Source organism: Scleropages formosus, chromosome 11, assembly GCF_900964775.1.
Source record: "Scleropages formosus chromosome 11, fSclFor1.1, whole genome shotgun sequence".
NCBI classification, from domain to species: Eukaryota; Metazoa; Chordata; class Actinopteri; order Osteoglossiformes; family Osteoglossidae; genus Scleropages; species Scleropages formosus.
In genome coordinates, this window is record NC_041816.1 from 15,198,481 (window position 1) to 15,221,257 (window position 22,777).

Consider the following 22,777-nt stretch of genomic DNA (forward strand, 5'->3'; position numbering starts at 1 on the left):
TTGTGTGAATCCAAGGCAGCTGTGCCCAGACTGGTAAAACATTACATTTGAACGAGTTCCCTGGTTCTTACCTAGTGATTTCTTCTTTCAAAGCAGCAGGGTCAGGGGGGTAGAACTTCACTCGCAAGCACATAGTGAAAGGTGGCTGGGCTAAAGGAAAGACAGAATGGTGAAAACAGAAGGTACAAGATGAAAAATAACCCTAAAATCGTTCACAGCAACAGGACAGAAGTATGAGAAAAGTACTGTTAAAGGCACTGCATGAAGTAGTTGTCTATTGATCATAATCACAGTTGCCCTTAACTTCAAATATTCTTAAAAAACACTACTTCCTTAGATCCACTTTTTTTCCCCTCACTATGAAAACTACAGGACTAAATAAATCTAAAAAGAGATCAATTAATCAGAAGGTTTATTAGATAATACATATGTCCAAAAAAAAAAAAAAAAACCCACTTACATTTCATTTGTTTCGCGATTGATTTTGTAAACTCCAGCCAATGCTGAAAGGACAGAAGACATCACAGACACTTAGTTAGCACAATACGTGATGTAAGTTAACACCCAGAATCACATGCACTAAGTACACATACAGTATTTTCAATTTATGAACAAGAAACTGTGCACATCAGCAGCAGCATCCAGGCATTAGTCATTATCGTCAAGTGAGAGACCATCCCAGCATCACAGCTGCATCACTGTTCATTGCATCTTCTTGAGGAAAATGAACTGTTCTTTCCGTGCAAATGTTGAGTTTAGGATGCAGTAAAACCCCAAGCTGATATGAAAGCACTGGGGAGCAGGATTTCATAATGCCAGAGTAGGGATTACAGTTGACATGAGCATTCCTCTGAAGGCTTCATTTTTACAGGAGTGGCAGGTCCAGACCCTGGGTTGCTCAGCTTAACGTGATGAAAACTAATTCATTTCAGTTTGAAAAAAATGCTAGGAAAAACACTACATCCACAATATAGTGTTTCATACATATGGAGAGAAGTACAATAGGGCTTTCGGATTCCTGGGGCATTTCTGCCTGCTGTAGAGTACGAAGGCATGACTACAGTCCTTAAATGTACTGGTGTCACTGCCAGTCCGACTGACAAACACTGAGGAAAACTCCAAAATATGTTGATAGGTGGCGATTTTTCCGTTTCCATAAAAAGGGTAGATGACTTGAGCTTCTTAAACAATTCCTATGGGTAGAGTTTTCGTATAAGTTTGATCTCATTTCTCAGTGGACCGCTAGACCTATGGGTGTGGATGCCAGTTCTGTTTTCCCTTCAGAGCTGGTCCACAATGATGTTACTGGATCTGCTCTTTCACTAAGATGCATCTCCATTGCATCATCTCTTATCTAATCAAAGGACTACAATAGAGCTTTAAAATGTAAAGAAATTCAAAGAACTATTTTCATAGTGAAAGGGAGCATAAGTTTTTAAAAAAAAAAAAAAAAAAAAAAAAAAAAGTGTAAAACTTTTCATTCAAAATGCTGGTAATTCTGTGACATAATACCAATGTTATGTAACAACAACAATAATAATAAATGTGCACACCCTGGACAGCATCACATGTGACAACAACGAGAACGTACAGGAATAATGAGAGAATATATTATAAATGAAGAACAGTAAGCATGATAAAGAACATAATACTGTCATAATCTTGACGAAGCAGTGCCATCGTTATGCTGTCTGCCTCACATATCTCCCGTCCCCCACATCCTGATGAGATGGTTCACTCCATCAATTTCATGGCCACCGAGGGGCATCTCCCCACAGCAGCGACATCCATAACAGCATGGACAAGTAGAAAAGGAAATGCAGCATCAGCAGCACTGTGTTGTCTCGTGGACTAAAAATACAGGCAAAGCACACAGAAGTTCGTTGTGAATTAAAATGAGCGAATGATGTTGAGTCAGAGAATGACCACTCTTGCCTGCTGGGCAGTGTCATAGAGAGAAGAATTTTTCTATTATTTAAAAAAAAAAAAAAAAAAAAAAAGGAAGACAGATACCATTCTGTACAATCTCTGCGACACACACTCACCCTCTGCTTGTCAGGGTCCACATATCTGATGCCAAAGTAGTCCTTCTCCAGCAGGTTCAGATGGTGGCAGATGAGGTCAAATAAGTACTGTCCTTTAGCATCGCGCTGTAAAACACCACCAATGGCATTAGGACAACAACTGTGGGTGTATGCCACAGGCCCTGGGACATGTCCAATAACATGCTTGGGAACCACAGTCAATGAAGTCATCATGACAGAGAAAATGGGGTTTAGACATGAGCTGCAAAAGAACATAACCCCCATCAAACTTCAGATGGGGGGGGGGACAAAGTATGCTTCAATTACCAATGCCAGAAGGCAGTTAATATTTCACAAAACCTCTGGAGACCTCTGGGCTTCATCAAATATGAATGTGCAACAACAGCCATCTGTAATGTTGCTCCAAAACCTCAGCAATAAAAAATAAGCAGAAAAGTAGATTATACAGTGGGTGGGGGAGGGCGAGGGGAAGGAGGGGCATTATCCCAGGACTGCACTGTGCAGTGCAGTTCCCCAGCTGTAGAACTGGCTCCCTGCCCTGAGCCACACAAGCAATGGTTAACCACCACTGCCAGGTCCACAGCACGTCTGTACTCATGAAGGTGCTGTGACACAAAGCAGCAGGTGGCCTTTGAAACACTAATGCTTATAGTGTATATAGCTGTCACTGTGATGACTGGGAGGGGGGGTGCAGTGGCGCAGTGGGTTGGACCGGGTCCTGCTCTCCGGTGGGTCTGGGGTTCGAGTCCCGCTTGGGGTGCCTTGCGATGGACTGGCGTCCCGTCCTGGGTGTGTCCCCTCCCCTTCCAGCCTTACGCCCTGAGCTGCCGGGTTAGGCTCTGGCTCACCGCGACCCCGTATGGGACAAGCGGTTCAGAACGTGTGTGTGTGTGTGTGTGTGTGTGTGTGTGTGTGTGTGTGTGTTGACTGGCATCTGGGGTCTCCCTTGGACAAACGGATATAAGTGACACACTGACACTGCTACTTGTCCACATACACACACAAACTGACCCAGGAAGATTGCAGCACATGGACATGTTACAGACACAACGGGTTCACAAAAAACTGCATGACACAATGCACTTTTATTATATAAATAAAAAAAAAAAAAAAAAAAAACAATTGAATTCCCATCAAGGTATCTGGGACAAGGAAGGTTGAATGGACAGCTTTTTCTAAAGAATTTTAGAGTTCAGGGGGAAACATGATTATGGCAGACATGACTGGTTGGTCAAGCTTTCCAAAAGACCACCATGTTTTTCTGCATAGGAGGGATAATTTTTCTCTGCTTGACAGAAAACGGAACATTAACTATAAGAATTAAGAGGAAAAGTGAGCAGATCAAACAAGATGGAGACATTTATATTCATTTGCCAGGAATTATTTTCAGCATAAAAACTTACTTGAATTTAAGTACCTCTCAGCAAAGCAGATATAGTGACGGAACTCATGGGAAAAAATTCTGTTAGAAAGCATCTAAGCTCTAAAACCTGTTGGATTCTGGAAGTGTCAACTTTTTTCAGCTAGAGTAGGAGCTTATTACTTGGTGTTGCAATTCCTATTTACATAAGCTATTTATATTTTAATGCACCCCAACCTGGAGTTGACAACTGCATTTGCACTACCACGTTATCTAACGAATATGATTTACTCATCTAAAAACAGTAATTTTCTAGAATATATGTTCAATTTTTTTTTACTAGTATGCTTAAACAGACAATTTCCAGTAGGTGCATACAAAACTGATTCAACTGATGCTCTCCAGGTGACCCGTTTCGACATCCAACTGCTTCACGAGCCTTATAAAGCGATAAAGCTAAGAGGCTACAAGGCATGTCAAGTTTAAGTGTGTCCCATGTTTCTGATATCAGTGGACAAGTTCAGACTGACAGTTCTGTGTGCTTTTGCGCCAAACAAATAGCGCTGCAGCAAATACGGTGGAAAAGAGGGGCAAGGGAGGGTGCCACCCATTGATTTTGCAGTCCTTTTGGGAGATTTCTCTGCACAAGTCGGTAACAACTAAGGGACCCAGAAGGGGTGTCATCAGGAAGCACAACCTGCTCGACCCGAACGCAAACAAAGTTATTACCTGACTCCGGTACTGGCCACGTTTTTGCCAGAACAAACAAAGATCCATGACTGATTTTGTAGTTATGTCCTTAGACCTTTGGCCATGTGTTCTCAGGTTAAAGGAAGGAGGCCACCGGTCATCATTAGCATGGTTGCAAGCTCCAGTCAGCTACATGCATAAATGTGAACGTAGAGGGACTGACGAGCTAAAAAAAAATGCCAGCGCAGCAGTGGTTGCAGAGGCAAAAGTCTGGATGTGGGAGAAGTTTGCTGAGGCCACTTTCAGGGGTCCCCACAAGCCTTCTAGCAAACTAACTGGCATCATAGAAGGAGAAAGCAAAATGCTGCCCAGTGTGCAATTAACAAGGATAGGCCGTGCGGACCTCAATCAGGGCTATCATCAGCACGTGGATTCAGGACTCTGAAGAACTCCTGAAACCCAGTAGGTGTAGCCCACTTCCAGAAGCACCACAAGCTTCTGCAAAATCAGTTTCAATTTCTTGGACCAAGGTTACTGCAGCATCCACACAACTGTGCAGCAGCAGGGCTGCAGAGGTGGATGATGATATTTGTCAAGGAGCTCTGGATTCACCAGAGGTTAGTGGGGTTCCTTGACTAAAATGCCTCTTTAGTATTGCATGAAGGGTTAGGATAGCACCTCTGCGCCCAAGATGAGGAACATCGACTTTCAAATGTTACATCCTAAAAATTTAAGTTTTAAAGGTGCAACAGCTAATTAATCAGAATGGCGAGTAAAAGTGCATGACACATTGGAGAAAAATGTTGGCTGAGCAATGAAATAGGTAATTGTATGCATTACTTTCAGTAAGTGAATATGAAGTTTTTCCTTTTGCCTTTATCTGTATAATAAACTGCTATACAATAACTGGAATAGAAGGCTAATGTAACTGAAATACAGGAAAGGATTAATGCAGATAGCACTGGGATGGTTGCTTTCTTCCTTCCTCTGATGCTTTTTAACTTAGAGGGTAAGACGTCAGGTGATATAAAGCCACTATTTACCCATTTGTGCAATTAGATTTCTTTTTTCCCCCCACTGGAGCAATTCAGGGTAAGCATGTTGTTCAATGGTATTACAGTAGAAGCAGGGACTCAAACCCAGGTCCTTATGTTGGAAGGTGGTGGCACTTACCACTATGCTACTCGCTGCCCCTGACTACGAATTACAAATAATTCTGTTCTCAAACTCTACGGACCAGCTTCAACAGAGAATTATACTCATTTTGAACAGGAAGGGCTCAGTTAAAAATTTTCAAGCATCTGTGACCTCAGATTAGCCTTCAGTTACCATTCTAGGCAAACTTAACTGGCCCCAGGTGAGAGGTGAAATCAATTTAAGGTTCAAACCTCATCTTCTATTGAGAAATAATTTGCAACACACAATACATGCCTGGCAGGCTGTGCCCGCAATATAAAAGTGAATGCTATCCTCTGTCTGAACTACCCCTATTAATATAGACTTTTTTTTTTTTTTTTAAATATTAAAAATGCTGCAGAAACACATGCAAAATCAAGCAATTGCTTTTCATTCAAAATAAAGTCGCACGTTAAAATAGGATGGTGTAAAGATCCTGTTTATATATCTTATTTTTCTATGTATCCCCACTTTTAACATTCACTATTCACATACAAAATCACACAATCTTTCTCCAATTTCACCCAAACACAACCCACTGTTTTCACACACCGCACAGAAAGCGGAGAATCTTGAATCTGTGTGAGAAACAAACCTTAAACGGCGCTTTTATTAACATGTAGCGCATGGACAAGAATGTGGCCGGGGCAGAATAAAGATATTGCATTCCCAACTTAACAGTAAGCGCTGAAACCAGCTACATATTTTATATAATATCCGTGAGAAATGCAGAGTGTGAACACAAAATGTTTAAATGTGTAAAAACATACCCGCCACACCGGTATAGAAGGCCCCTTTTCTGGAAATGTAGAGAAAAAGACAGCATTTCCATCCGGGGGACAAGATCATTTGGCCAGTTGTCCAAGCAGTCAGTAACAACTGGGCCACGCTCCTAAGTAGCCCAGTAATTACTGAGGTGCTCTTTCCATTACTCACTTAATAATGACAAACGAGCCCTTTATAAAGCAAGTGGGCCCGCAGGAGTACACTTGGTGCATCCCTCAGCCGCTCCAGCCGCTCCAGCACGCTGACCTTTTCACGGTTTGATTCCGACTACAGGAATTCAAAGTACACCTGACACTGTCGCTTCGGAGCAGGTCTTCCAGCGACGCCCTGCAATGTGCATGGACATCTTTGCTTACCAGCTGTATGCAAAAAATAAGAGTGCAGAGCGCTGCTTTGCCTGGACCCACATCCACAAGCACACACAGCAATAACTAAAGAAACACAAGCATGGACAATTTTTCAACTAAATGAGTCAGCCAAGAGGAGAAGCAGCCACATGAAACAAGAATATACAGGGAAATAGTGACCAATGTTATTGCCACCTACGTTCCCGTGCAAACCTTAAAACGTACATGAAAGGACCTTTCGCACCCTCCTGCATCAAGCTTCGAACATGCATCCCACTCTTCGCTCTTCTCTTCATGCGTCAGCCAGTCCGCAGTGTTAACCATGTACTGTAATACGAGAAATACACAGCTGATAACCGTAATTTACTACATGGAGACCACGACAAATTTTAAGTCGCAGCCGAGTAGCAAGTTACATCTGGTCTACCGAAAGATATCAGAGAGGCTGAGTTTTTGATGTATTGTTTACTAGCATATAATCAGATGCCTGGGTCAACTCAGAATACCAGTAGGAAGCATTAATTTATGCAATAGCAGGTGGGGGGGAGAGAGAGAGATATTTAAATGGGCTTTAGAGCAAAATATGCTGGTACTTCTGCACCACTGCAGATTTTACCTGTCAATACCTGTGCTGGCCCTTCTGTCTGTTTTTTTGTCATCACAACTTCTTGACCCATCATTCCATAAATACTGTTCAGACACAACCTTTCTTATAGTAACAGCATCATATGGCATGTTGCAACTTTTATAAACCGCTGAATCACCAGAAATGCCAATTACGGTGTTTAAACTTTTAACCCCACAACTACCTTCAAGACAGGAAAGCTGAATGATCGGTCAGTGAACAGTCTGTTCACACAATTTTAGGCGGCTACCCAAGACATGCTACAAAAATAAAATTCTGTAACTCGGTGCTTCTGTTCACCAAAGGCTGTTCTCCAGATATCACATATACAGAATTTTCACGTTTTTGGTGAGAATTTAAGGACACTGACAGCTTAATCTAACATTTTGGGCCAAGGGCTTTAGCACATTTGAACTGGCTTATTTAAAATGTGTACTTAAATTCTCCATATTACCGTACACACACAGTTCAAATGGCTGGGGTAGACAGGACCTTACAGGAATTTATAAACAAACTGGGTTAACCTGAAACAAAAAAACGGTAATATAAATTCGTTGATTCCATTACATTCATGCTTTGGTTTAGGTACCTGGATAGGACTGACGGCGAAGTGCCTGAAGTACTGAGTGTTTATTCTCACACACACAGTAAACAATTCCATGCATTTTGATATCCTTCTCTGTGCACAACTGTCTTATTATTCTGGGCCTTGGCATGGACAAACAAAGGCAATGTGTGCACCCTCTGTGTAGTAATGGGCTAAGGTACCTCAGGTCTTCATAGCAACTGCACTGATGGAGTGTGAGCTGGCACAATCACAGACCCTGGCAATAGCTAGAGCTCCTTGTGGAAGAGGAAAATGCTGCAGACAGAACACATCTAAATTGTGCAAAGCTCTCACTGTTTGCAAAACACTAATTAATAGTGGTTTTCTCCCACACACATCATGACTGCAGTGGTTAATGTAGCAGGCTTTAAGTGTTTCCTACTACTGTAAGGAAACATGTCACCTGGGGTCAGCCTGCAACCTGGATAATCTCTTTGCTCTTTTCAAAGTTACAATAAAGCTCTGAAAATGTTACTACATTGACATATCATATATATATATATATATTTGCCCAGAACTATGAATTTACACAAATAAATTACAGGTAAAACTCTTACATGGTATTTTATGATGAACACTACGTTACAAGCACAACTGAGTCACATTTCTTAGGTCATTAAGAGTTTACTGATTTGAGACACAGGTCCTGAATAGTCTGTTGTTCAACTATTATACTAGTAGAGTATTATAGCAGTAAACTACTCATAGAGCAAAGCCACCCTTCCAAAGAATTTCCGCTACCCTCATTTCTTGAAAGCTCCATCTGGACAAGTACTGCCATCACATAGGATATTTCAACTCAGTAGGGAAAGTTGCACACTTTACTTGTGCAAGTAAGACTTCAGAGTTGATGTTAAAAGATTTAATACTTTGAACACCAGATGACAGAATCATCTTACTAAAAAGCCTTCAGCCATTCAGCTGGCCTCACATCAATTTTCTAGGTTCACTGAGCTTGAGGTCTTGCACAACTAAAATGTTCTGGAAGCAGAGAGTGAAGAAGCTGTGCTGGGCAGTGCTAGGCTGTGATTGGGGAAAAAACATTAAAACATTAAAAGAATGGAAAAAAAAAAAAAGCCACACAGAATCCAAACACAAAGCTACATGTGCATATCACATCTGAAGCATACATCATACAATTTTGACAGTTCTATAGAAATGCTATTGGGCAGATTGGTTATAGCAGACTCAGAAGGATAACAGGAATCACAATGCAAGCCAACCATAACTAAAAAAAAAAGTATTCTGAAAAGAAAATACATACAAATAATGCTTGCAAAAAGATATAGAATTAAGTATTAGTAATTTAAAGAAGGAATACAAGCTTTAAAAGATTATGAAAATAAAGCAATACAAAATTAGTAAGAAAACGTACTCAGACAAACATTTAAAGCAGTAAAAGGTAGTCTGATGATGCAGTATTCTTGACACGAAATGAAAATGTTACAGATCATGGTCAACACTGCATGACATGAGCACCAAAATGTTGAAACGATAAAAACGAACTAATGTACAAAGGTAGCTATGATATAATGCAAAGAGACATTTAAGCAATGACATTTGAAAGGCTGTCAATCCCCCTAAACCTCCTGCACGGACACACGGGGAAAAACATGGGCAGCAGGAACCTGTAGTTAACCCGCAGTCCTCAAATCCAGGGAGAAAAATGCCTCAAGACGCAGAGTGGGGAAGCACTGAAGGAACATGCTCGATGCTCCACTCTTGCCTCAACACGATGACCCTTCAAGGTCACCGTCTTTTTCCGAGAGGGACGCACACGCTAGCCGGCGAGAGGTGCCAGTGCCCTTGCTTCCGGAGCCTCTCTGCATCATTCACTCTGCTTCATCGATTCCTGTGCGGTAATGAACAGCCGTCCAACTATGCGGACAAGCCACAACACCCCGGGGTCCACTTGCACTCTGGGATACAGAAGATTGTTTCTTGCGATTTCCAAAGCAGGCTGTCATTTGATGCTTTATACCATTTCCTACAAAGATCTCTAAATCCCTCCAAAGTAATTTATTTTCTGGTTGTCATCCTTTATTTAAGGTGGCAATGCAAATATCCAGAGGGTGATAGAATGTCATAATAATAGACTATTGATGTGTAAGAATATTTTATTTCATTGCTATAATCATGGGATACTGGAGGCAATAAAAATTCTAATTCTGTCCTTGTAAACGTGGAGGAATGCCTCGCAAACTGAAGTAGGGGTGCTAAACAAAACTTTGTAAGTGTCAATTCTTGCATCTCAGATGACTGTGGTCGTCATATTTGTTAATTTTAGCTTTGTGACTTAGCTAGTAGTTAATACCTATTACACGACTGAAAATCGTTTAATCGAAACCTCATATATAACATTACAACGGTGATACAGTGCATAAATGAGTATTTATAACACGATGAAATGAATCAACACTATTGCACATTGTTAAGTTGCATGTAAAAATTACAATGAATCAATGTGAAATGAATAAAATGTCAAGAACCATATACTGAATGTATGGATATTTATTAGACATTAAAAACATCAGGTATCAGGGAGGCAAACTAATCTGGATTTTCTGACACCAATGAATGCAATGTCTCTAACAATGTAGCAAGCAAAGTTCTTTCAAAAAACAGAAAAATGTAAGTTAAATGAACACAACGGCACTTCTGGGTTGCCTCCGTACGCACTCATAAGATTACATAGCCTGGCCAAACATCCTGCTTGCTCAGCTACGAAATCATAGTATTCAGAAGCTGTACCCTGTCTCTTTGAAATGAAAGGGTTGAGCCATAAATTATTCTGTTTAACTGAATATACGTTTACTAGCGTCATGCTCCACCTTTTAATATAACATCTGCACCACCTTGATACAAAGGGCAATAAAGAACCATGTCCATTCCAACAAAGAGGGCTAGAGAAAATAAAAAGGTAGGTAAAGAAATAAATCTGGAAAACTTTAAAAACTGAAACTGTATACAAGATGTCTTCTGCTGAACATAGTAAGGAGAACATATATTAGCTTGTTTCCTATCTGGAGTCAACAGAAATGAATTCTGTAAAACAAAACCTGAACGAGCACCCCTATGAGAGGAATGCAACTTTTCAAACAATTTAAAAACCTGCCATGCATCATGTCTGAAAGGATGCTCTTCATTCTGTTTGCCCTTTCTTCATTCTTTCAGCAGCGGGGGCGGGCGTTTCTGGCTCATAACATTTGAAGATAAGGCTAGTTGACAGAGTAAGCAGACAAGGCAGGGATGGACAGCAGTAAAAACTGAAGCTGCATGAACTAGAGAAGGGTTATCTGGATCACCGCTCTGTGGACTAGAGCTTGACAGGCCTGAGCTGGGCTGAAGCTGTCTGGGCTGGAGACAAGGAGATTGGACTACAGTCAAAGCAGTAGCTCTCACAAAGATTTTGGGATAGTTTGGTTATCATTTATACACATTCTAAAGAAGGTTTCTGACTACAGAGAAACAAATGCCTCGTGAATAAAACTGGACTGCAAACAACCTGGCTTCCCTGCTTAGACTGTCTGGGGGGGATGAGGGGAAGAAAAAAAAAAAAAAACTAATCTATGACTGCATCAGACTCCAAACTAATTTTGCTGCTGAAAGTAAACATTTTGTTATACTAGAAATTTTAATCAATTGTGGGTTCAAAATTGCAACCAAACCGAACACCTGCAAGACCGAAAAAAAAATTAAGTGGCAGCAGATTTACTTGTTTTGCACCACTTGTGAAAGCAATAAGTATTTTTGTTGCTGCAGTTAACTCAAGTGAAAAACAGCTTCATTTAATTCAATCACACACTAGCTTTTAATTCTGCTACAAGGTACTGGACTTTGATTTATTTTTCAACAGTAGGGTTGATTTTCTGCACAAGGATCTTTTGTACAATAAGCAAATACTATAACAACAAGGACCAGTAGGATCACTACACTGTTTGTGCACCAGAAGCTACTTCAACTTATTTCTATGAACTTTATTTTTTGATGAAAACCCACAAAGAGAGTAATGAATCGGAATGCGTTCAAAATAGGCTAAAACTTGCCGTTTCACCGGCTGTCCTTGTAGGCTCAGACACACGAACCACTGAAAAACATGACAGGGTGTTTCTCACTGACTGAAGCTCTATCGGGTCTCATCATATCTAATGTTTTTGAGGAAACCCTGTAGCCTATGTGTACAAGCACTGACAGAACATCTCAATGTCATGGTGTTTCAGTGAGACACATGGACACAGCTTGACCACAGTGCATGTCCTTGGCCAATACTAGTCTTTAAAAGCCAACACTAATGCTCCCTTCTCAGTTATACACATTCAGATTGTAGGTGCAGTATGTGCTCAGCATAAATACGAAGCTGTTTTCATACTGCAGATACAACACCAATTAGGTGGCACGGCCATGCAGCAGACAACACCTGCGCTATTTGGGTGGAGGTTTGAATCCGGCTCGGTCTCTGTGGACTTTGTCGTTTTCCCAGTGACTGTGTGTGTACGCCACGGCTCCGATTTCCTCGCACAGTCTAAACACGTGCAGTTCACATGGATTGGCGATGCTAAAAACTGCCCATGGCGCGAGACGATGCGTGCGGCTGGCTGTTCTGTGGTGGACCGGTACCCCATTCAGGATGTCCCCTCCATGCCTTGGGCCCGGTGACTATGAGAGAAGCTCTGGACGGCCGTGACCCCGATTAGGAAAAGCAGCTAACAGTGAGTGAGTGAGTTTACCTGCAGTCGCTTGTTTCCCCAGGAAGAAATCCTACTAATTGCAGGGCTCTGCTTGCTGCGGGGCTGCAATCTCACCTCTGGCCCTTAGTATTACTACAAAAATACATGATAGCTTCTGCTCCAAGTGAGATTTTGTCTTATTGTCTGCAAAAGAACACTATACTGGGTAAAGACATGATCTTAAGATTACTTTTAAGTATGATTTTTCAGATATGCAGGAATGTAAATGCTCACAAGGGGAGACCCTCGGGTATGTTTGTCAAGGGGAAAGTACTGTAAGATCTCTTCACAGAACTTACATTCCATCTAAAGTAGCAGTAGCTGCATTGTGTCTGTTTATTTGTCAGGTCTTTGCAGCGCATCAGCAGGTTTTGATGAGGCCGAGGTGAGACCAGCTGGGAAGATGCTGACATTATTTGGAGAAGCCGGGGAAGAGCACTGTACTTCAGACAAATAAAAACACTGAAGCAGCAACACATGCCTTTGCAGTGCTCCCAAACACTGTCATGTCTGGCTTTTGAACGCAAACTTCAAAAGCAGCGCTACGCCATCTGAAAACACAGCAAACGCATCGTAGAAGAAAATGCTTTCGTTGGGGGTGGGGAGATCATTCCTCAGCAGTGAATGGAGCATTCCGTGAATTTACTGCCAGTCGAGCACATAAATTAAACTTCATTAAGTGAGGAATGCATTTTGAAAATTAAAATATTAAATGATTTTATTAAGCTAGACAACATTTCTGAACAGCACATTGTTGGAAGTAAAATGTTGAATCTATACAATAGAGCCAGTCCTTGGTTTATAAATTATACAAGTTTTGGTTTTATGTTCACTGTTCAACAACATGATTTGTTGATACTTTTATAACATTCCCAGGACTGACCGACAGTCACAGCATTCTTTGTTATTGAGGGGATTGGCAGTTCGAATCATCACGGCATGTTTCCTTTGTGCTATTTTACGTTTACTAACCAAATGCATTATGTCTGCTGAGAGCCAGAAAGAAAAGATGCACAACTGCTATGGAAAGGAAAGTTGAGCAAAAGGACTTAAACACATGTTTGGTCCCAAAAACGGCAGTACGTTAAGGACTCACCATAAATTTAAGTGACACGTTTTGAAAAATGAAAAGCAGCCTGTGCTTCACAAAAATCTCTTCATTTCAATTGTATTTAATTTCAATTTTATCACCAACATTCCTAGTTTTATTATAGCCCCTAACTTTAGCGTGAGATAGGCAGTACTATTTTATCGTTTTATTGATGACACACCCCTCCGTGAACCGCCACCTTACCGAACACACCAACTTATTTGTATTTCATGTGATTCCAGGATTTGTGCTCATTTCCATGCCAAGTCTCAACAGTTAATCCAGAGCAAGTATTCAATACTTCTTTTACAGAGGTCATTAGATTCAATCTATTTGTACTTTTAAAAAGGTAAACAATTAAGATGTGCATAATTTGATGTACTAGGTGTTGGCAATCCCTTCAACAATCAGTAAGTGTGGGGGGGAGGAAAAAAAAAAAAAAAAAAAGTTAGCAGATGTTAAGCACAATGAATTTCCTCAACAGGAGGAGCTTCTTATTTCCTCCTTTTTATTCCTCAGTGCGACTGCTTAGGTCTACTGCAGCAGATGGCACCTTTACCATCTGCATCATGTGCATTAGAATATTCTGTTTAACCAAACATACAGCGGAAAGGCCAACAGATATGTAAAACTAACCGGAAAACAAATAAACTCCCATTCATATCATGAATACAGATGGTTTATGAATGGCAAGCTGCTGTTTGAAAAAGGCAGAGAAGCCAGAGGGAGAACAGTAGGAAAGAAATACATGTGCACCCACTGAGAGGTTATCACGTTATCCACTGAGTGCAAGAGGCAATCTTGCTAAACAGAAGGTGACATGTAACTAGAAGAATCAACAACGGTGGGTGTCCGCGCATATTTTCCAGGCGGAAGCAGATGAAAGACATGCAGGGAGAGTTTTTTTTCAGATGCCAGCTGTATGGTAAACAGAAGCATGGGGAAAATCAGGTCCAGCTTCAGGGGAAAAAAAAAAAAGATAAAAAATTCTACTACATCTCTTGACATGCAAAAATGGTAAAAGGAAAAATAAAAAAGGGATATGAACAATTTCCATGATGAGACCCTTCATACAAAACACCCTATAATATACACTATTTATCCTATTAAGGAGTAGAACTGGCTTTAAAAGAGGATAACAAGGGAGTATTTCAGGAAATATTTCTGGAAGAGTTTGGCTTCTGTGAAATCGCAGCAGAGCATGTAAATTGACTCAGTCAATAACCTGGACAGCTGCTATTCATTTCACCCATCAGTAGCCTAAATATAGAAGTGCATTCAGAAATAAGAATGAAGACAAACCCCCTCAATTCATAGACACAAATGGAGGAGGCAAACGGTATCTCTAAACAAATAATACATATAATAATACATATTCATAAATTCACTGCTCGAGTGTCCCCATATAATAGTGAACTGATATTAGCCCATTACTACTGGAACATTGACATTTACTCATTTAGCTGACACTTTTCTCCAAAGCAACTTACAATGTTAAGCTACTTACCATTATTCACCCATTTATACAGCTGGCTAATTTTCACTGGAGCAATTTAGGATAAGTACCTTGCTCTAGGGTACTATAGGTGGAGGTGAGACACTGTTCCTATTTTAATCCCTTGCCAACTGTACTCTGTCTGTAGAGCATTTACTATATTTAAAATTATTTTATAACCGCCAATCAACAAGCAAATGATGCATTAGAAGTATCAGGCTATCAATTTGCACAAATAGCACAAGAACTCCTATTTGAGAACTTCATGGAGACTTGAAAAAGCACTCCCAGAAGAACAACTGGGATTTGTTGTTATTTGCACTAATAAGTGCACTGCAGACTAAAAATACCAGATAAACAACCACTTGCACTAGCCTCAGTGCTGTAATCTGCAAATGATGGATTTAGAGAAATCTGCATAAATCAGCAAGCTCTCCAATTTGGAAATGCTGCATGACTCTCCTTAGTTTATACCTTGTCTCTGGTTTTGGTATGTGTTTTATGCAGCCTGTCAGCAACACTTTTGTAGCATCTGTGACAGCAGAAAAAGTGTCTAAAAAGCTGAAAAAGCCAGCCATTATAATAAAACCATCATTAAGTTAATTGTAGACAGACTCATTTATATGGCTCTCTTTTTACTCCACCTGTGACTATCACTACTGTTTATACACCAAACTGTGAGGTTAACCTAGTTCTACCAAGAATCAATGTAAGAGAATGAAAACATCACTGAATTATTAATAACCATTACAATTTAAATAATTAGGACAAGACGCTCGTACGTCTAATTAAAAAGAGCAGCCGTTGCTTTGAGTTAGTATGAGTTACTTTGTGACTGCCAAGGGAATACACAAACAAAAAATAAGAGGGCTCCACAACATCTGACAGTAGATCAAGGTCAAAATGCATGTTAGTGGTTTGCTGCTCACACATGGCTGCCAGCAGCACTGCTGACAGCAGAAGGAAAAATTTTGACTGGCAGCAGGAGGCAAGAAGCTAAAGGCCAAAATATTCCAGCTAGGGGAGGGTCAAATAAGGGGAAAAAAAGGCAAATAGCACGGATCACGAGTATCGTTGTGACGGTGACTCCTTAAGTAAACAACCACAGCATATTCTTTCTTCCCATGTAATTTATCTAATTTCAGCTGTTCCAAGAACTCTACTGTTGAGACCAAAGGGGGAGAAAACGACTATTAAATGCAACACTGGCAGAGCAATCCATTCCCACTGGCTCATTTCTCTCAAATGCTCAGTGAACTATAATAATTTCCCTGGACATAAATATAGGCATAGAGTCATAAAAAAAAAAAAAAAAAAAAAAAAAAAAACCTAACCCCTTACAGGATCTCTGATTTGTGCTTCTCAGATTTTACCTAATTTGAAGTAATTTGAAGAACACTAAAATAAAGCAGTGAAGTACCATTATTTTTATTATTATTTTGATTACTACATAATATTGTTAAGTACTTCACATACTACTTTAACCCATTTGTAGACTGTGGTATTTTGGGGTGACATCACAGTCCCTCTGCAAACTGTGGTCTAAGCCATTAACCACTATGCTACCTGTCACTCATATAAATATGTCTAGAGGTATAGAAGGTGAGCAGAGGGAAAATGTCTAAATGATAACGGGGAGCAAAGTGTACCCAAGTGGCTCAAGGTATTTGCTTCAGTGTTGTTTGCAGACAGATGCACCGTTTAAAGTCATGCTACAGGTAAAGACTTTGTACTTTACAAATGAACCCCATATACAGGTGACTAACTGTTAGGAAATCCAGATGATACGGCAACAACGAATGAGAAAAGGTAATACCATGGCTGCAGTTTAGGGAGCAATCCGGCTAAAGTAAGTAAATACCTCTGGTGTAGAATGAAGAGCATATGCAGAAGAGAATCAAATGAGGTACAACACTACTGAGCTCACACCACCATGCAGTGAAAGACACTAAGGGGATGTGGCAATCTCTGCAGTTTACAATTTTCACCATTAAAAGGCCGGTAGAAACAAGCACGAGCTTGTTCCTCAGAATTACTCCTTGACTGTTCTCGGACATCTGAGTTTTTCTGGAGAAAAGCCTCCTCTAAATGAATAAATGCAAATGTAAACGATTCAAAATACTATAACAGTAAAAGATCTCATACATGAGGGACTGCGGAACATAAATTAGGTTAAAAGATCAACTGATTTCAAAACATTTTTTTTTAATGTTAGGAATATAAAAGCAGAGAACAGCCCCATAAAAATAGAACAGAAACAGGCTTAAATTTCTTATGCTTGCGCTACCAAAATGCCAAAGGAATTCTTTCTCCGAGATGGTCAGCAACCAGCCGCTCCACAGAGACCAGCTTTGCATTCGGCATTCAAGGTTGTATGATTTGCCTGTGATGGGAAATGATGAAATTATCTTATTGGTCACACACAAAGGGATTTGGACCTGCAAAACAAAGAGCCATTTTAATGAGTTAGAGCCCTTCCAATGCCCGCAGAAACTATGCCCTCTTTGATAACAGCCAAAGGACATTCGTGTTGGGTCATTAAATTGTAAGAGACAAGGCAGTACAGAGTAAAGGCAATATGATTTGTCATCTGCTTCAAAACATTAAGCCTCTCCCAAATCACAAGTCCACTCAAGTTGTTATGCAATAACAGTACAAAAAAAATATAAGACAAAACTATGAATATACAAAACCAATATACGTGTGGCCTGTGAGATTATTCATGCTCATTTTCTGCACAAATATTTGTTATTTTGACTTCATTGCCCAAGAATCATAACTTAAACACGTGTAAATCACCTACAGTGGTTACAAGTAAGGAGCTGACAAATTATACTATTTTCTTATGGCTGCTTTTTCCCCTTACAACTTAATGACCCAGTGCAAATAGTCTTCAGGTTTGTAAATACCAGTAACCCAAGTGCTTTTTTTTTTTTTTTTAAACATAGAACTGCTTTAAATATTTTGGAACAGAAAATATTCTTTAGAAACAGTTGGTTATTTAGTTGGGGGGGGTAGACAGGCACTTGCTACATTGAAATGCCTTCATTCTTGTCAACAATGCAGTGCGGGCAAATGCTTTGTATGATCTTTCTTCAAATCCAGTCCTACTATAATACGAATAAATGGACCAAATTGAAACAAAATCCATCATGTAGCCATTCTTGAGCCCTTATTAGCAAGCAAGCAGAGAAAAAAAAATGCAGTCACTGCAGTCTCAATTTATTGTGCTAGAAAAAATGTTACTGGTTTGGACCAGATTTGGCAGAAAAGATACCAGTAAGTCTAAACCGGTTAACAATAAGTGTTAATACATCTCAGACCAGATATACAAAAAACCAGATATCAGGAGACCAAACAACACGGGATGAGCATACCAGTTTCTGCAAAAGACATGCAATTATCTCATAATTAAAAATCAGTACAGGTTGACTTTAATTTCTCTTTTGATTTGTAGTAAAATGTCAAAGGTTTAAAACCTGCTTCAAAGTCCTTTCTAAAAAACACTAGGGACTTATGTGCTGGTAACTCCAAGCCCTTAGCAAAATCCTGCATTTCTTTGATGACATTCATTTAAATGAAATACAAAAATACTAATAACACCATAGTTTCATGTAAGAGGAAGCAATTTTTTGAAGTTTTGTTCCCTCATCCACAATTACCGTAGGCTCAGATACACTAACAAAAAATTCTATTTACTCAAAACAGTAACAAAACATTTATGTTCTTGTGAATGTAACATCATTAAAAATGTATAACTAAAATAAACGTACTAAACTGTAATGTTTATGTGCCTTGGAGCCACATTTAAAAAAAACAGCACAGAAAAAAATGGGGAAGCAGAAAATAAAGTATTTTAGATAGGATCTTGCTGGTGTCATTCAACAAACAAGGCGATCAGCATTTTGAAAGTGTCTGTTAAATTTGAATAACCTTTGAAATACTTCTAGAAGTTTCTTATTCATGACTTTCCTAATATATCAAAAATGAACAATACCTGTCAGCTGGGAAATGATCCTACATAGACTTGCAAAAAATGGATTTCGCACTAATCAAAGTGAACTAACGTTACAATGTGACAATTTATAACAGGCTTAAAGAGCTTAACGTTATTACCAACAGTGATATTTTAGATAATACAGGCAACTTTATTTACTCTGGGTAATTCACTATTGATTTCCATGTAGTTACCTACACTTATATTACTATTAATATAGTGTGTTACCTAGCAATTTTAAATGTTTTCCCTATTTCACAAGGAGCTGTGAACTGAGGGTCTTTGAGAGCTGCAATTTATTGATAGTTAATGATCAATTATTTTATCTTGTCAGTAAGTAAATAAACAAACATTATTGCACTTTTTGTGTTTATCATACATACTTTTGATTCTCAGACTCATCATGAATAGTTTCATCCAGTAAAATAATTTAAATTCCGGACAGCCTTTGGTTTCAGAAGTTTTCAGCCTTTCAGCCAAGGTTTATGTATCTGCAGGAGAAGGACTGACAAGTGATTGTTTTATCTACTGTTCTTTAAACTCACTTTAAGGTTCTCTGTCACCAAGCATTTATTCTAACAGCCACAGTACAAATTCAGAAAGCAATGTTAGTGTACAAGCTCACATTACCTTCTTATGCGTTTTTCTTTCACTTGCTTAACAATTCAGAGGCTCCGTAATACGCAAGAGACAGGTTAACAGCGATCTCCCTTAGTGTTCACAGTCCACTGCTCATCCGAGGAGTACAATATTAGTTACCATGGTTAAAGTGTAACCTTTTTTTTCCATATCCAAAGACTACCTTGCACTTGTGCTATGGTGTAAGCAATGTCCTCGTGATTTAGTTTTGAAGCAACTTGATCCCAATGAGAAACACCACTGCAATGGTGATCGTATTAAGTGGCAATCACCGGTATGGGTGAAGCAAGAAAAGAGGGGGGTGGGGAGGAGAAGACACTAACAGTTTCAAAAGGGCAAAGTATTCAACGCCTGAATCACAAGTGCAGTCACAAAAACTGCAAAATTTTTTAATGTCATGCCAAACAGTTTCAAAAACAAACTGTAAAGGGGAAGAGTAGTCACAAGTCAAGGCTTACTGAAAGAAATGCATTGCTCCAGTAAAATTACCCAGCAGTACAAATGGTTGAATAACTGAGCAGCTTAAGGTGGTATGTTGCTTTCAAGAAAAGCATTAGCTAAATGAGAAAAATGCAAATGTAAATGTAATATAATATTGTTAGGCGTTTCCTGTATTTTGCACACGAGCATGACACGGAACTGGGCACAAGAGCAGGCAAGATTTCAGAATGAACTTTTATAATGAATTTAGATTTTCAATTACTTTTCCAGTACAATAACAAATTTAGAAGATGACTGACAATTGTACTTTGAGTTCAAAAGAATTCATCAACACTAGATTATACTGCCGCCCATGACAGGCAAATGAACTACATAGAAAGTACGGATTGTCCTAATAAACACAACTCTTCCAAGATGTGTCTCTTGCAGTTAGTCTCAAATACCAGCAAGCGAATAGGATAAACAAGGACTTTACTAGTTCCAGCACTGTGTGTACAATGTAGAAACAGAGAATAGGGGAGTAAAACAACAGGCATCAATTTGTGAAGCCATCCCATCTTATACGTAGATAATAGTGTCACTTAAATTATGAAAACCTCTCTGAACTGACAGGAAACCACTAGGATTTCAGTATTCCTACATTGCAACTGACAGCATAGGTCTTCGATAATTCTCTCTCAACCCTATCAAAAAAGGCAATGGAAAACCCTTTGGATCAATTTCAGCACTGATTTTTTGCCACACCACTATCAAAAGCCTGCAAGATAATTTCTTATAAACAACAGGGTGAATGAAGTAGACTCATCTAGACAACAGGGAGAGGCCATGTATATTTGTATTTTGGAACAAATTTGTAAGCTATACAGCATAAAACTATTACTATAATATAGTTAGCTATTTACATGGAGAAAAATGTAATAACCAGTAACTCAAATCATGTAAAAAACCAAAAAGATCATTTTAAATAACACAAACAATTGCAACATCTATGTACCATTCTAGAATATATAATTTATTTATACATATGCCTCAACCACTACGCAGACAAATGGCACCTAAAAAGTTTTAAAACACAATTAGGGACACATTTTTAGAACGATAGCAAAGACTGGAAATTATGATGTATCTGTACCATGTCTGACTCAGTTTTATCAGCACAATTTTATTCAGCTAATCTTTGAAAGCTCTTTTCCCAAATCATCTCCTTTTCTATACACCCAGTTAAGCCTTCATTTAGCGAACCATTTTCTCACCTCCGCTGTGCTGGAATTCCTACTCCTCGAGTATTCATTACTTTAAAAAGTTGTATAAAAAAAATGAAACCCTGTAAAGAGCATTGTAAGATCACCTCATTCCATTTTGACACATTAATGAATGGAATATAGAGGATATTTTTGCATGCCAACTCCCTTCAGAATAATGGGCAGCAAAGAAAAAACTGCATAAACTCAAACAGTATATTTGTTCATTACATTGACCCTGGAAAAAACATTGAATTTAAAATGTATATCAAAATTTTAGAAAAGGATCACAGTGATTCCATCAGTGTGGTTTTGACATACCAAAACTGGCTTACAATTCATCTGTCTTGAAATATAAATAGTCATAAAATGTTACAATCCAAACTCTGAATATCAGTTTCAAATGGGCCATGTATACTTGTTGGCCACTGAAATGAAGGCAATTAATGAAGAACAAGGTTGGGGAAAGGATGAGATGTAGAAAACATTTCACTCCAATCATACAAAGAAAGCACTAAGACATGTGCTTTCTACAGTTGAAGACAGAAATCCAGTGAGGGTTGTGATAATGATACAGTGAGTATCCCCCTCAGGAGTTCCAGGAATATTTCAGCATCACCTGCCTGCCCTTGGACTCCACCTGCAACGGCTGCTGACAAGGGACTTCCTTTTCAAGGTTAAAGTACTAAAGGCATGCCACACTTTTGTGTCCTTGCATTTAAGCACCGCATACATTGCCATCAAGTGATTTTATATCAGTCCAAGAAACAAAGCCAGTCAATAAGCTCTACTAAATAGGTTAGTATAATAAAATTATTTCACTTCTGAAATGTTTGAAATGTTTCCACAGCTCACGAACTTTCCATGTCTTCTGTATTTTTGAGCAAAGACTAGCGCACTTGGATATGATCCGACTGCTGACCTGATACATTACTGATTTTTGGGGCCACAGGCCAATTTATCATGGGTCATTACAATTGCCCGCGATAATTGATCAAGTTGTTATAATCACATATGTGATGTCCGACAAAAATCCAGCATGTGACATCTGGAGACCTGAAATGGTTGAAAAAGCAATGAAAAACAAAGAATGAAAAAAGAAATGGTCTAATTTGACATAATTTCAAAGTACCCTGGCATTTAGGGGCATTGATAGTGTAGTGGTCAGCACAACAGCCTTGGGATCTGGAGGTTGCAGGTTTGAATCCCCCCTCCAGCTATAGTACCCTTGAGTGTGGTACTTACCCTAAATTGCTCAAGTAATATAACCCAGATGTATAAATGATTGTTAGTATCTTAACCTTGTTAGTCACTCTGGAGAAAAGCTTCAGGTAAATGAATAAATGTAAACAACCAAGACATGTGAACAAGATTCCATTACTCTAATAAACAAAAATTATGTGCACACGTGCGATATCCACATAATTTTTGTTTATTAGAGTAATAGAATCTTGTTCTTCAAGACTGCAGTGACAATGCAAACAGAAAACATGAGGGACTGGAGAGCAGGT

General features: G+C 39.3%; 1 protein-coding gene across 2 annotated transcripts in view; it reads right to left on the minus strand.

The window, feature by feature from the left end:
* Nucleotides 1-22,777, minus strand: part of LOC108941225 (FERM domain-containing protein 5) — a 73,147-nt gene that overhangs the window by 14,214 nt on the left and 36,156 nt on the right. For both annotated transcript variants that reach the window (XM_018763911.1, XM_018763909.1), the window contains exons 2-4: nucleotides 2,046-2,150; nucleotides 461-503; nucleotides 72-150 (exon numbers count right to left, since the gene is read on the minus strand). In XM_018763911.1, coding sequence (XP_018619427.1) covers nucleotides 72-150; nucleotides 461-503; nucleotides 2,046-2,150 — 227 coding nt within the window. The remainder of the gene's footprint in view (nucleotides 1-71; nucleotides 151-460; nucleotides 504-2,045; nucleotides 2,151-22,777) is intronic.